The sequence below is a fragment of the Leucopleurus acutus genome, assembly GCF_964270905.1.
Source record: "Leucopleurus acutus genome assembly, chromosome: 13".
Lineage (NCBI taxonomy): Eukaryota > Metazoa > Chordata > Mammalia > Artiodactyla > Delphinidae > Leucopleurus > Leucopleurus acutus.
The window spans coordinates 13,494,294-13,508,963 of NC_139155.1; the positions used below are offsets into that span (position 1 = coordinate 13,494,294).

At 38.3% G+C, this 14,670-nt stretch overlaps 1 protein-coding gene across 1 annotated transcript in view; it reads right to left on the reverse strand.

Annotated features, from left to right (window-relative positions):
* PHLPP1 (PH domain and leucine rich repeat protein phosphatase 1) overlaps positions 1 to 14,670 on the reverse strand; it is a 212,994-nt gene that overhangs the window by 96,424 nt on the left and 101,900 nt on the right. Inside the window, exons 2-3 of the mRNA XM_082852916.1 lie at positions 9,675 to 9,871; positions 3,255 to 3,380 (exon numbers count right to left, since the gene is read on the reverse strand). Coding sequence (XP_082709042.1) covers positions 3,255 to 3,380; positions 9,675 to 9,871 — 323 coding nt within the window. The remainder of the gene's footprint in view (positions 1 to 3,254; positions 3,381 to 9,674; positions 9,872 to 14,670) is intronic.

Consider the following 14,670-nt stretch of genomic DNA (forward strand, 5'->3'; position numbering starts at 1 on the left):
GTAATTAACTCAAAGTCCCCCCTCCCTCCTGGGAGTGTGAAATGTAAGCTGCAGTCTTGTGTATGTACATGTGTGTAGCTACATTACATTTCAGCACGTACCTATCAGATGGTTCCTAACAGCCACACAATAATGAGGGAAAAGGGAAACTCACACCAACATTCCTGTTCCTCATTCTGCCACCATCATGTGCTCCTGTGTCACAGTTCTCCCCCCCATCCCCTCCTACTGAGAGGTCTGATGTCTGAACCCGTTCAAGGTTTGGATAATTGGAGTGACAGCCTCATTACAGAGACACCACCCTATTAGACCATAGAAATGGCATATTAACCAACCAGCAACAGGGAAGAGTACTAACCAAGCTAACACTTGACATTTACAATCACCTGCCACAAGTTAGAAATGAACATTTTTCACACCTTATTTAAGAGATATTTAATAATCTTCCTCTTGCACTCCACCTCTCTGCTGTCTCCCTAGGAACAGAAGCTCTTTGAAGTGAAGAACTGTATTTTGCTAGTTTTCAAGGCGCAAATATGGAGTCTAATTCGTGCTATGGTTTCTGACTGAGGCTACAATCTACACAGCAATTCAAAGAACCTAGAAGCCATTTTTTATGTTTCCCTTTTCCTCATGCTCTTTATGTAATTTATCAGTAAACCTGTCACTTGATCCCCAAAACACATCTGTTCACTTCTCTCCATTTCCACCTTCACCTCTTGCCTAAAATACACCACAAGAGCCTCTTGACGGTCAGGCCCCCCCCCCCCCCCGCTTCTATTCTTGCCCTCCACAATCCATTCTCTACACAACAGCCAATGTGATGTGAGATCATGGAACCTTCTGGAAGAAAACTCTTTAATGGCTTGCCATTATGCCAATGACAAAATCCGGACTTTTCATCCTCTTCTATAACAGAAGACCCTTGTCTTCTCTGACCTTCACCATCCCTCCTTCCAGTCTTAGGGCTCTCTCACTCCCTTCTCCCACTACCTGCAAAGCTACCCCCACCAGATCTTCAAATAATCAGATATTTTGTTCATTGAAGTATCAGTTTAAATGTCCCCTCCTCAGAGTTATTCCTCTCCCATCCTTCTCTGTCATATCACTTTGTATTATAGCATGATGATTAACTGATATTTTCTTTCTTCTCTGTTTACTTATTTATGGTTTGTCTCTCCAGTATAAGCCCTACCCAGAGAGGGAAACTGGATTTGTCCTTTGCTGTATCCTAGTGCATAAAATACATACCTGACATACAGAAGGTGCTTAATAAATGCTTGCTGGCTTTAGAACAGTGATTTATCAATTGTGTGGATGTTTAATATACAAGACTATTAAATTCAATACCTATTAATCTTTCTGTTATTATTGTTTCAATAAAAGCAATCTGTCATTGGTAAGCTTGATAATTTACATAAACTTCTATTTACATCCTTATCCATGTTTGTTTAAGAATTTATACCTCTGACTTGTTCGAAAAAGAATGTAAAGCAGCTATTACACTGCATTTGATATAAAAGGTCAAAACATCTCCATATAGGACATTCTATAAAATACCTGACCACTACATCCCCAAAACTGTCAAGGTCATGAAAAACACAGAAAGACTGAAAAACTGTCAGAGATCAGGGGAGACAAAGGAGAAATGACAACCAAGTGCACTCTGGTGCCCTGGATTAGATTTTGGAACAGAAAAATAACATCAATGGAAAAACTAGTGAAATCCAAATAATTTCAGAGTAACGTACTAATGTTGGTTTCTTAGTTTTGACAAATGTATCATGGTAATATTAGATGCCTGGGAAACCAAGTGAGGAGTATACAGAAACTCTCTATACTGTCCTTGCAACTTTTCTGTAAATAGAAGATTACTTCGAAAAAAAAGTTTATTTAAAAAATCAACACCTCCATATAGAAAGAAATTTAAACTGCAGTTTGACCATAGTTTGGCATTTTATTCTGAATAGAGTATGGGCCATTGACTTATTGCTTTGAACCCATACAACCACTTAATGTTAAAAGCACGATATTATATAATATTTGTCTCCTCACATTTGTAACAACCAGAGTAATTTTAACACAACTAGACAGATATACTAGTTGCCTCTAATATCACATTAATTCTACATGCAAGTCTGAAGGAGAAGTGTCATCTTTCCCATTTTCTCTAGTAGGGGTGCTGTCCTGTACGTTTAGAACCTCCATTTGCCTACTAGGTTGGGAGAATATTCAAAGTCCTATCAACCTAAACTCTGTCCATTGCTTCTTCCTAAAAGGAGAAACTAATGTTCCCAAATATATTGTATCATCAGAGAACACAGTTTTCTCCCCCTGATAATTCAAATGCGCCCAGTATGTCAAAAAGACTTTCTAGACATTATTCTCTAATTTTCTCTTAACTCTTCTACAAAGTTATTCCCTATTCATTCACTTGACAAATAATTACATCACGCAGCAGTCTGAATCACACTGAACTTGAATAACAAACTGGATTATAAATTCAAAAATATGAAAGCAAATTCCACTGTAATGCTTCTGCCCCCTAGGGAGGTTTCATCATTTCATAAACACACCCAAAACCAAGGCACAAAGTACTGCAATCTAACCCACTGTACATAATTATACAAATGTGATATAAAAACATTCTCACACACAGCACCTGAAATACCAGCATTTCTTTATCTTATTTATCAGTTTATTGTGGGTTCCAGTACACACACATACACACACAGAGGTATTTTGTTTCATGGGTCATGGTAATCTTATTTAAACAGAGGACTATAAAATGGTAAAAATAATTAAGACGAAAAAAGAAATCAAACCATTCAAAAGGCAGAAATTGAAAAGGTGGAAGGGAGATGGTACAAGATTAGACTGCTTGTAAGAAAAATGGTCAGAGGAAAAGGGGAAATTTGTAGCAATTCTCTGGGTATTTTGTGGTTTTGTAGTTGTCCTACCCTGGGCCAGTCCCTTAAATATTCTCAACCTCATGTTCCTTCTCTACAACGTTAAGATAATAATGACAGTCTACCCACTGAATTCTTTTTTAAGTATAAACAAAACGGGCAAATAAAACACAATTTTTAAAAAGCTACTTTTCACCAAAATGTGCTTTTAAAAAGACTGAAAATTGCTAACTAGTGGCAGTATCTGAAAAAAAAAAAAAAATGAGTGTATAACTATATTTTGTAAAGCAGAAGCAACTCTTTAGCCAGCCAGAAGCTGAACAAAGTTCCTGGTTAAATGCTTACCTTGGAGACTTGTCGAAGCCACCTTAAATACTCTGTGAATGTATCAAAACAAATGTAGTAAGTCTGGCTTTGGGGTCCAGAGGAGCTAAATGCTAAACAGTGCTGGTGTTTTTTCACTTCTTCTACCTATAAAAACAAAGAGTGACAAAAACAAGTCAGAAAGCAGGACATTTACCAAGCTCATTAACTGTCCCTTAGACCAGTGAGCCTGCACAGCTTTGCATCTATCTCTTTATGTGTGCCTCTTACTACTTAAAGCATGTTAAGTTCCTAAGTCTGACCAACCAATCTGAATTACAAAAAGGGGACTATTACCTTCAATAGACTTCCCCACAACAGTGAAATTCTCTTCTTCCTGTTTAAAATTGTAACCAACTCCCTTTTTTATCCTTCTATACCCTCACAATAGGGTGCTGAGGTTCTTACTTCCTCTTAAGGAGGACTTTTACTGAAGATTTTACTTAAGAATTTTTACTGCAGGTGAATTTTTACTTAGGGGACTTTTGTATTACTCTGAATTACAACTTTTTATTAAAAGAGGTCTTCAAGCATGTTAAATAAGTTTTTTTTCTTTTAGCTTATTGTGAAATTGAGAAATTTCAAGTCCCAATAATGCAGCGATACAGTCAAATCAAGTTTCCACTCCCAATAAATTCTTCATAAGGAGAAAAAGTCCAAACAATAAAGTAACATGATATTACACAAACTCTTATGTTTAACTTACAGAATGAATGTTTCCTATATTTCATTTACAAAAAGGACCACAAACCAAGTCACAGAGAAAGTGTAAAAAACTTCAGAAAGATCACACAGACTACATTCTGGGACCAAAATAAAATCAAGTTAAAAATCAATAATAAATCAACTAAAAATCTACATTTAGAAAGTTAATACACTTCTAAACAACTCACAGGTAAAAAAAAGAATCTGTAATCAAAACACAGAAATTCTTAGCACTAAACCATTAAAAGTACTACGTACTGAAATCTATGGAATGTAACAAAAGCAGGTACACAGAGGGAAATTTATAATTTTAAATACTCATATTAGAAAAGAAGGCAGAAAATTAATTTAATTGGCATGTATCTCAAGAACTTAGGGAAAAAATATCAAAAACAAAAACGAAGTGAACTCAAAGCAGAATAAAGGTGATAATAAAAAGCAGAAGTTAACGAAATGAAAACTGGGACTTCCCTGGTGGTGCAGTGGTTAAGAATCTGCCTGCCAATGCAGGGCACACAGGTTCGAGCCCTGGTCTGGGAAGATCCCACATGCCACGGAGCAACTAAGCCGTGCACCACGACTACTGAGCCTGCACTCTAGAGCCGGCTAGCCACAACTACTGAGCCCACGTGCCACAACTGCTGAGCCTGCGAGCCACAACTGCTGAAGCCCGCGCACCCTAGAGCCTGTGCTCCGCAACAAGAGAAGCCACCGCAATGAGAAGCCCGCGCACCGCAATGAAGAGTAGCCCCCACTCGCCACAGCTAGAGAAAGCCCGTGCGCAGCAACGAAGACCCAACGCAGCCAAAAAATCAAAAAATTAAAAAAGAAATTTAAAAAAAAGAAAGAAATGAAAACCAAATATACAATAGAGAACATTAACAAAGCAAAACAGCAATTCTTTGAAAAGGCTAACAAAATTGAATATCAATTGGTATTGATCAATGGTATCAATTGAAGACATAAATATTAATAATGAAAAGGGAGACAAAACAGATTAAGCAGGGATTAAAAAGAGATTATTATAAATAATTCTGTGGCAAATTTTTAGAAAAATTTATTTTACCAACACTAAATCAAGGGGAAAAAAACAGGCCTAAATAGTCTTATTACCATTTAAGAAAATGAATACTTTTTTAATTACCAAGAAAATATCAGACTCATATGGTTTTGTAGGTGAGTTTTATCAAAGTTCCAAGAAATAGATCGTTGCAAACTTGTGCAAACTCATCCACCAAACGAGGAAAGAGAAAAAGACCCCAGCCTATTCTATGAGGCCAGTATAACCAAAAACAGATCAGAACAGTAAGAGAAAGGAAAATTACAGGCCAACCTTAGTCATGAACACTTATCTTGAACAAAATGTTGCATCAGAATCCAGCAATACAGAAAAAAATATACCAAGAACAAAAGTTGGATTTACCTCAGGAAAGATGGTTTAACGTTATTGGAACTATAAAGTCATTAATCACATTAACAGATTAAAGAAGAGAACCGTATGATCACCACTACAGTTGCAGAAAAAGCATTTGATGACATTCTCCACCCATTCATCATTCATGATAAAAACTCTAAGCAAACTAAGAACACAAAGAAGTCACTTAAGCCAACAAAGGATATTTATGTAAGGTAAACTTCAATGTTAATGATGAGATCTCACTCTCTTACCTTACTTTTTCTGTTCAATACGGTACTAGAGTCCTGGCCATTGCAATAAGACAAAGAAATGTATTGAGGAAGAAAGGAAATTGCCATTATTTGAATATGAGATGATTAGCTACATAGCAAACTCCAAAGAATCTAGAGACATTAGAATAAATAAGAAAATTTAGCAAGGTGGCTGGATATAAGATTAACACTTAAAAAATCAACCACATTTCTATACACCAAAGAGAAAATATAACTTTATAAAAATGCTATTTAAACTAATCCATATTGACAGAAATCAGGCAGTGTTTTTTGGGAATGGGTAGGAGTGAGCAGAAAAGTAGGGACAGAACAGTACAAAGGAGCACAAGGGGACTATCTGTCAAATTGTACTCATGGAAGTATAATACAGTTATCAAATTGTTATCAAAATGTACAGTATGTTGTATATCAATTATACCTCAATAAAGTTTGGCAAAGATGTAGAGAAATGTGTACTGATATGAGCATGATATGATGCAACAACCTTGGAAAACAATTGGATATCATCTTGTAAAAGTAAATGTGCATATATGTCCTATAGCCCAGTGACTGCACTCTTAAGAGCAATATTTCTCAAGGAGGTCATTATAGGAACTTTGGATTGAATAGTTCCTTGTGTACATTATGCAGGACTGTCTAATATTTTTGCATGACATTTTACTCTCTGAGCCCCTGCCCTGTAGATGCCAATAGTGTCCCCTTGCAGCAAAAGATACCAGTATTAACCAAACACACTATCTACTTTTCCCAGAACCTTTGCAATTAAGATGGAGTCATGTGACTAGTTCTGGCCAATGAGCCATGAGCAGAAGTGACATGTGTCACTTCTACAACCAGATATACAAGAGCCAGCTAATGACCCTCCAGTTAGCTCTTCTCCTGCCTAAGCAGCAAAGGAAGCCACGTGTTACAAATATTATAAGAGAGAAGGACCCCCATCAGGCTGGGTTCGTACATAATTACTTGAAAAAAGAAATCTCCACCCACCCACACTGGACAAATAGTGTGAGTGAGAAATAACTGTTATGATAAGTCACTGAGATCTGGGGGTTTTGTTACCACAGCATAACTTAGCTTACATCAACTGACTACCCAATCATTTGACAATCAAAACACTTGCACATATTACCAAATGTCCCCTTCAGGCACAGCGACAAGAGTTAAGAAATGCTGCTCTAGAAAAACTACTTGTAAACCAGGAGGCATATCAAAATAAGACTATCTCAAGAGCACTATTTATAACAGAAAACTAGAAGCAACCCAAATGTCAATCAACAAGAAAATTACTTCAGCTATTTTAGAAATTTGGAACATTTACAGAGTGGAACATTATACAGAAATGAAAACCATATATAGCAAGTAATATGGAATCTTATTATGAAACATAATATTGAGTGAAAAAATTCAATCACAGAAAACCACAAACAGGATGATACCATTTTTATTAAGATCAAAACAAGCAAAACATAGTTATATGATAAAAGTTATTTCAAAAAAGTAAGCAAATGATGAATACATATTCTAGGACAGTGGACTCCTCTGGGGTAGGAGGAGGCAATGGGACAGATGCAAAGAGAACTCAGGTAGAGACACTGGTATTGATGCTGCTGTACTTCCTAAATTAAGTAGTAAGTTAACAGTTACTCAGCTTATTATGCCTCATAGCTTAACAAATATTACATAAAGTATTAATGTAAATTATCTAAAAATTTATGTTCAATTTTAAAGAAGAAATTAAATATAATAATTGTACATGAATAAAAACTTATTAAACAAATGTCTTTCAACAATTTAATAGAGCTTTAACTTCATATTTGAATTCTATATTTGAAAACACAAACGAATGATGATGCTCAAGTAGTGTCAAAATTGATTATCACAGCAATTATAGCATCTATCTCACACCTCATTTCTAGCTCTTTTATATAAATTAGAAAACAAAAACAAAAAAACCTCTTCCATTTACTCTCTGATTTTCCTTTAACAACAGAACAGAATGAGAAAAGGAAAGACAAACATTAATGAAAACTCACATTGCAAAGAGTGAATTATTTTTTCCTAACGTGGTTAATATAATTTTTCAACATACTCAATTATTTTTAAAGGTGTAACACAAAACAGGTTTTACAAGCTTTGTCTGTGAGAAAAAGAAGCTGTTAACTTTCTATTCACTCAATGGTAGAAGTACATCCAGTAATAGGCCTGGGAAACAGAACAAGTCTCTAGCTCTGAATAAAAATGCTAATTATAACTGGACCTTCTCTCACCTTACCTGAACATTCCACTGCTTCCCTGCCTCTGCTTCTCTGAGCACAATAATCTTTCTGACCATCTCCTTTATATGTCAAGAGATTTTTCACCCTTCAAGTTCTATCATAATTGCTACCTCCTTCATCACAAAATCCCGATTCCCCCCTACAAAATGTAATCTCTTCCACTTATCTTCCACCCTACTTTTTTGCACCTCTCGTAGAGCAGATATTGTTGTGTCCATCCTTCATTTCCAGATAGTAATTATAAGCTATTCGAAGGCAGAGATGGTGACTTACCCATCTTGGTATTTCTGGGACGCCAAGCAAAGTGGCTTCCCCGCAGAGGATATTTAATAATAGTTATATTAAATTTGCCTATGCAAATGCCTAACACCAGAGAAGAAAGAAACAGATTGTTGACCTATCAGGGCATCAAACATTAAATATGCATTTTTAATGTTGAGTTATGGAAGTAATAATGATGACTAAGTTTTCAGATCCATCCAAAGGACAAGATCTTCAGTAATAAACTATCACTAATGCTTCAATGCTTAACAGAAGTTAAGAAGCCATGGTTTCAAAATGGGTGAATGAAATAGACCTAAACACACCTCACAGACTAGCCAAATCTATTTTTTTAAATGATCAAGTAACGATCAAGAAAAAAAATTTTAATATGCCCCTGATTTCCAAAAACCCATTTCTTCATCCAAATTTACCTTTACCTTTATTAACAGATTATCATATCATTTAAAAATCAGGAAATACTGACATATAATTATGGTAATGATACCCCTACCAGTGCTTGGAGTTTATAAATAAATCTGGCAAAGAAAAGAATGTAATACCTTCCTAAACAATCTTGTTCTTTCTGTTGATATTTTGTAAATGATAGGAATAAAATAGTTAACATGCCCAAAGAAAAGCAGCCAGTATGTTGGAAATATCTATCAGTTGTATCACAGGTTTTCTCTGAAATGAGTAGCATTTCAGGTTCAAAATTCATGACTAGCTATAGTGATAAACTAAAAGTACTAACCCCACTGGTCACTAAACACAAATAAACAGGTAAGGCAAAGCGGGATCACAGATTCCTGCTAGAGAGTCTAACCTTTGATAAGCACGCCTGAATGATCCTAAGGTCATGGACTTGGGGATCACTGTACGATACTATAAAATACATACTCACAATATCAAAAGACATCTTCTCATAAATAATAATTTATCACCTACAGTCTGAAATATAACAGTGAAATTCTAGTTGCTCTATTTTCAGTCACATAGTTAAGGTGCATGTACTAAGAAGTGAACATAACCAGGGCTTTGTTATGCCATAACCAATGGCATTGTTATTTTCCAAAACTCCACCAACCAAAAATGTCCACTGGTGGAGGCACAACAGGAATGATGAGTCAAAAACCATCTACCCCTGGGACTTCCCTGGTGGTCCAGTGGGTAAGACTCCACACTCCCAATGCAGGGGGCCTGGGTTCAATCCCTGGTCAGGGAACTAGATACCGCATGCATGCCACAACTAACAGCCCCCATGCCGCAACTAAAAGATCCCACGTGCCGCAATGAAGATCCTGCATGCTGCAATTAAGACCCAGCACAGCCAAAATAAATAAATACATAAATAGATTTTTTTAATTGAAATTCTTTAAAAAAAAAAAAATCTACATTACAGCAATGACTCAAAGTAAGCTTCTTAATGACACTGGGAAATCTGTTAGTATTTGGTTTGTTTTAAACTTACCTTCCCACCAATTAGTGGCAGAACATGCATCTTTCCGGTCAAGCTGTCTTTCACAGATGATACTATTAGGCAGGTCCCACACAGGATAACTTGGCGTCTGGTCCATCGGTTCACTGGCAACTGCATTTTGCCTTTACGGACATTATACATTCCTGAGAGCTGAATCCGTTCAGAGCTACCAGTGCTGTGAGGTTTTCCTGCAACAAACACAAGCAAACATTTTAGTCTTAAAGAAATGGGCTTTTTTGCTACTCATCAGCATACCAGATAAATTACTTGGACAACAGAGAATAATTATAGGGAAACAATCTAATTTATAACTGAGAGAATCTGAAACCTGCAGTAATGCAATTATGATAAGAACTACCAAATCTGCTCCACATGTACCTTTTAATATAGGTGAAGAAGAGTTTTTTCCTTAAAAAGCTTATAACCTAAGTTTCTTCTGCTATATCCTTCATAATTTAATCTTACATTTAAAACAGAAATGGCTTCAAGATTTTCATGGATATGAGAGTTAATTTAAGTACACTAAGAAGAAAATATTATAGACTGATATAGAAAGATAACATTCAAGATCTAGCATCTAATGAAACTAATCAGTTTTAATGGAATTAGCCACTCATATTCTTCCTCCTACAGATATTTAATGTACATTTACTATTAAGGGGACTATTAAAAATGAATGACTTGGGCTTCCCTGGTGGCACGGTGGTTAAGAATCCGCCTGCCAATGCAGGGGACACAGGTTCGAGCCCTGGTCCGGGAAGATCCCACATGCCACGGAGCAACTAAGCCCATGCGCCACAACTACTGAGCCTGCACTCTAGAGCCCACGAGCCACAACTACTGAAGCCCGCACACCTGGAGCCCGTGCTCCGCAACAGGAGAAGCCACCGCAATGAGAAGCCCACGCACCGCAATGAAGAGTAGACCCCGCTCACCACAACTAGAGAAAGCCGGTGCAGAGCAATGAAGACCCAACATAGCCAAAAATAAATAAATAAAAAAAAAATTTATTTTCAAAAAAAAAGAAATGGGCTTCCCTGGTGGCGCAGTGGTTGAGAGTCCGCCTGTCGATGCAGGGGACACGGGTTCGTGCCCCAGTCTGGGATGATCCCACGTGCCACGGAGCGGCTGGGCCCGTGAGCCATGGCCACTGAGCCTGCGCATCCGGAGCCTGTGCTCCGCAACGGGAGAGGCCACAGCAGTGAGAGGCCCGCATACCGCAAAAAAAAAAAAACTAACATAAATGCCAAGTACTTTTGGTAGATGTCTAATAGCTACTGGAGAAGGAAGAACAGCAGCACCAAAAATAGATCTCAAGAAGGTCCAAAAACTGTTTGAAGCCTCCCAATACACAACTTTGGGCAGAGATGTTTGCAAACAACAAAACCAGCAGGTTTGAATTTCACTTCCTCTTTCTCCCAGTATATCAAAATGTTTTATGAAATAAATACTGTACACTGCATAAATTTGCTGGGGCTAGGCTAGAATGAAGTCTAAAAGTGGTCCACCTTTTTGAACCTGGGCCCAGCAAACAACTACACAGCTAGCATCCTCAGTGGAGAGCTCCACTGAGATGTTTGTCTACCAAATGCTAACACGCCCACAAAGGGATAGGAAGCCCAGGAGACTTCCATATAGATATGGCTTGTCAAAGTCTGCCAGTGATGGATCAGACCACAGTCATTCACTTGTCGCATTCTGCACAAGTTCATTTACACCCACAGAGAGAGATGCCCAGGCTCCCAGTCTAAGAGCTCCTCTCTACATTATAGTCTCTCTTCCTGTAGAGAAGAAGTGGGACAGAAGGAGATTCAGAAAACTGAAAGGTATGTGCAAGGCTAAAAATAATGGACAACACATTTACAAAATCCAATTTCCATGACTGTAATACACTAACATTCTTTAACAAGGGATCTGATATAAATACTTACACACAAACACACACTAATGAATGCAAAGAAGCAGGCGTTTTATTCAGCCACATCAGAGAGTGGCTTCAAGGACACTTGTTAACCCGTCACAGTTATAGAGATCTGTGATTTAATTAGAGACTGAAGGAAAAGACAACAGAGGTACATAAGCAACAGCCCTTCAATTCTCCAACTCCACAAAAATCCTAGAGAAAGCCCCAGAGCAAATCGCCAGATGGAGGACTAAGGCTAGAAGGGATACATACGAGAAAAGTATGGAGACACCAACAGACACTGGCTTTTTAGTCCCTCTTTATAAAAATTGCCAAGGGGCCTGAACAGTCCTGGAACCTAATGGTCAGATTAGTCTGTCCCTGCCCTAAACATCCCAGTCTGAACCAATGGCCACCAAATTAAAGTTGGATCCACTGTTGTAACTTTTCCTTTAGAAATATCCTACAGGTTTAAGGCATTTCTTATACGATCTGGGACGAAAGATGGACAGCAAAAGCAAGTATTTCAAGCTGAGAGAGAAACCTGAACACAACAGAGAATGATTTAAAACATGCTTTCCCTCTCTTACTCACTTGGCACATGGCAATTTGATAAGATTTGACATATGTAAACCTATAAATGAGCTGGAAAATGAGCACACTGATCATCGCTAACAGTTTCTCGTGCCCACTGCGATCCCTCCCTCTCCCTCCCGCCCCACCCCCCACCCCCACCTAGGGCCTCCCACGCTCAGGCGACTGCTGATCTGCTCTTTTGTCACTTTTTGTCCATGTTGTTGAGTGTGCCAAGAGTTCATTCCTTTTTATTGCTGAGTAGTATTCCCCTGCATGAATATATCACATTTTGTTTAACCATTCATCTGCTGATAGACATTTGGACTGTTTCCACATTTTTTGCTTATCTTGACTGAAAACATTGGTATAAACATTCTTGTGTGGATATATCCTTTTATTTATCTTGGGTAAACACGTGGGACTGGAATGGCTGGGTTGTACTATTTGACATGTCCATCTCTAATGCAGGAGAGTTCCAGTTGCTCTACCTCCTTGTCAACACTTTTAGCTGTTCTAGTACACATGTAATGGTACCTCATTATAGATTAAATTTGCATTCTCCTAATGATGCTGATCATCTTCTCAAGAGCTTATTTGCAATTCACATACCTTCTTTGTTGAGGTGACTAATTCAAATCTTGTATCCAATTTTAACTGGATTGAGTTCCTCACATATTCTGAATACAAGTCCTTTGTCAAATGTGTAACTTGCAAATATTTTCTCCCAGTCTGGCTTGCTTTTTCATTTTCTTGACAGTACTTTGGGAAAGCAAAAGTTTTGATTTTAATGAAGTCCAAATATCTGATTTAGCTTTTACAATTAGTGTTTTTTGTGTTGTATTTAAGAACTCTCTGACAAACTCAAGGTCACTATAATTTTCTCCTATGTTTTCTGCTGTAAGTTTCATAGGTTTAATTCTTACATTTAGGCCAATAATTAATTTCAAGTTAATTTTTGTACACAGCAAGAAATAAGTAGAGGTTCAGGAGGTTTTTATTTTTGTTTTTTGACAAGTGGCTATCTAAATTATTCCATAACTTTCTGTTAAAAAGATTATCCATTGGGACTTCCCTGGTAGCACAGTGGTTAAGAATCCGCCTGCCAATGCAGGGGACATGGGTTCGAGCCCTGGTCCAGGAAGATCCCACATGCCGCAAAGCAACTAAGCCCGTGAGCCACAACTACTGAGCCTGCATTCTGGAGCCCGTGAGCCACAACTACGGAGCCCATGTACTGCAACTACTAAAGCCCGCGTGGCCTAGAGCCCGTGCTCTGCAACAAGAGAAGCCACTGCACTGAGTAGCCCGCACACCCCAATGAAGAGTAGTCCCTGCTCGCCGCAACTAGAGAAAGCCCGTGGGCAGCAACGAAGATCCAACACAGCCAAAAATAAAAAATATAAATAAATAAATAATTTTATTTAAAAAAAAAAAAGATTATCCATTCCCGCTGAAGTGCTTTGGCACCTGTACCAAAATTCTATTGACCATAGTTGGGTGGGTCAATTTCTTGGTTCTTCCCATCCCACTCATCTATTTGTCTATCTTCGACCAATATCACAGTATCCTGATTACTGAATCTTTATAATTAGTCTTGAAATCAGGTAAAATGAGTCCTCTCCTGTGAAGAATGACAGCTTTACTTCTCCCACTGCAATCAGGGTGTCTTTTATTTCTTTTTCTTGCCTTGCTGCACAAGCTAGAACCTTCCATATAATAATGAACAGAACTAGTGAAAGCAGACATCCTTTCCGTTTTCCTAATCTTAGGGGAGTAGCATTCAGTTTTTAGAAATCTTTTTTTTTTTTTTTTTTTTTGCGGTACAAGGGCCTCTCACTGTTTTGGCCTCTCCCGCTGCGGAGCACAGGCTCCGGACACGCAGGCCCAGCGGCCACGGCCCACGGGCCCAGCTGCTCCGCGGATCCCCCCAGACTGGGGCACGAACCCGCGTCTGCTGCATCAGCAGGCAGACTCTCAACCACTGCACCACCAGGGAAGTCCTAGCATTCAGTTTTTCACCATTAAGAACAACAAATTGGCACAGGGAACTATATTCAATAGTTCCAACCGATAATGGAAAAGAATCTGAAAAAGAAAATATATATATATATATATATATATAAACATTCTGGGGGACTTCCCTGGTGGTGCAGTGGTTAAGAATCTGCCTGCCAATGCAGGAAACACGGTTCAATCCCTGGTCCTGGAAGATCCCACATGCCACGGAGCAACTGAGCCTGTGCGCCACAACTACTGAGCCTGCACTCTAGAGCCCGTGAGCCACAACTGCTGAGCCTGCATGCTGCAACTACTGAAGCCCACACATCTAGAGCCTGTGCTCTACAACAAGAGAAGCCACCACAATGAGAAGCCCGCACACTGCAACAAAGAGTAGCCCCCGCTCACTGCAACCAGAGAAAGCCCACGTGCAGCAACAAAGACCCAACACAGCCAAAAATAAATAAATAAAAATTTTTAAATGGTTAAAACCATTCTGGATTTGGTGTC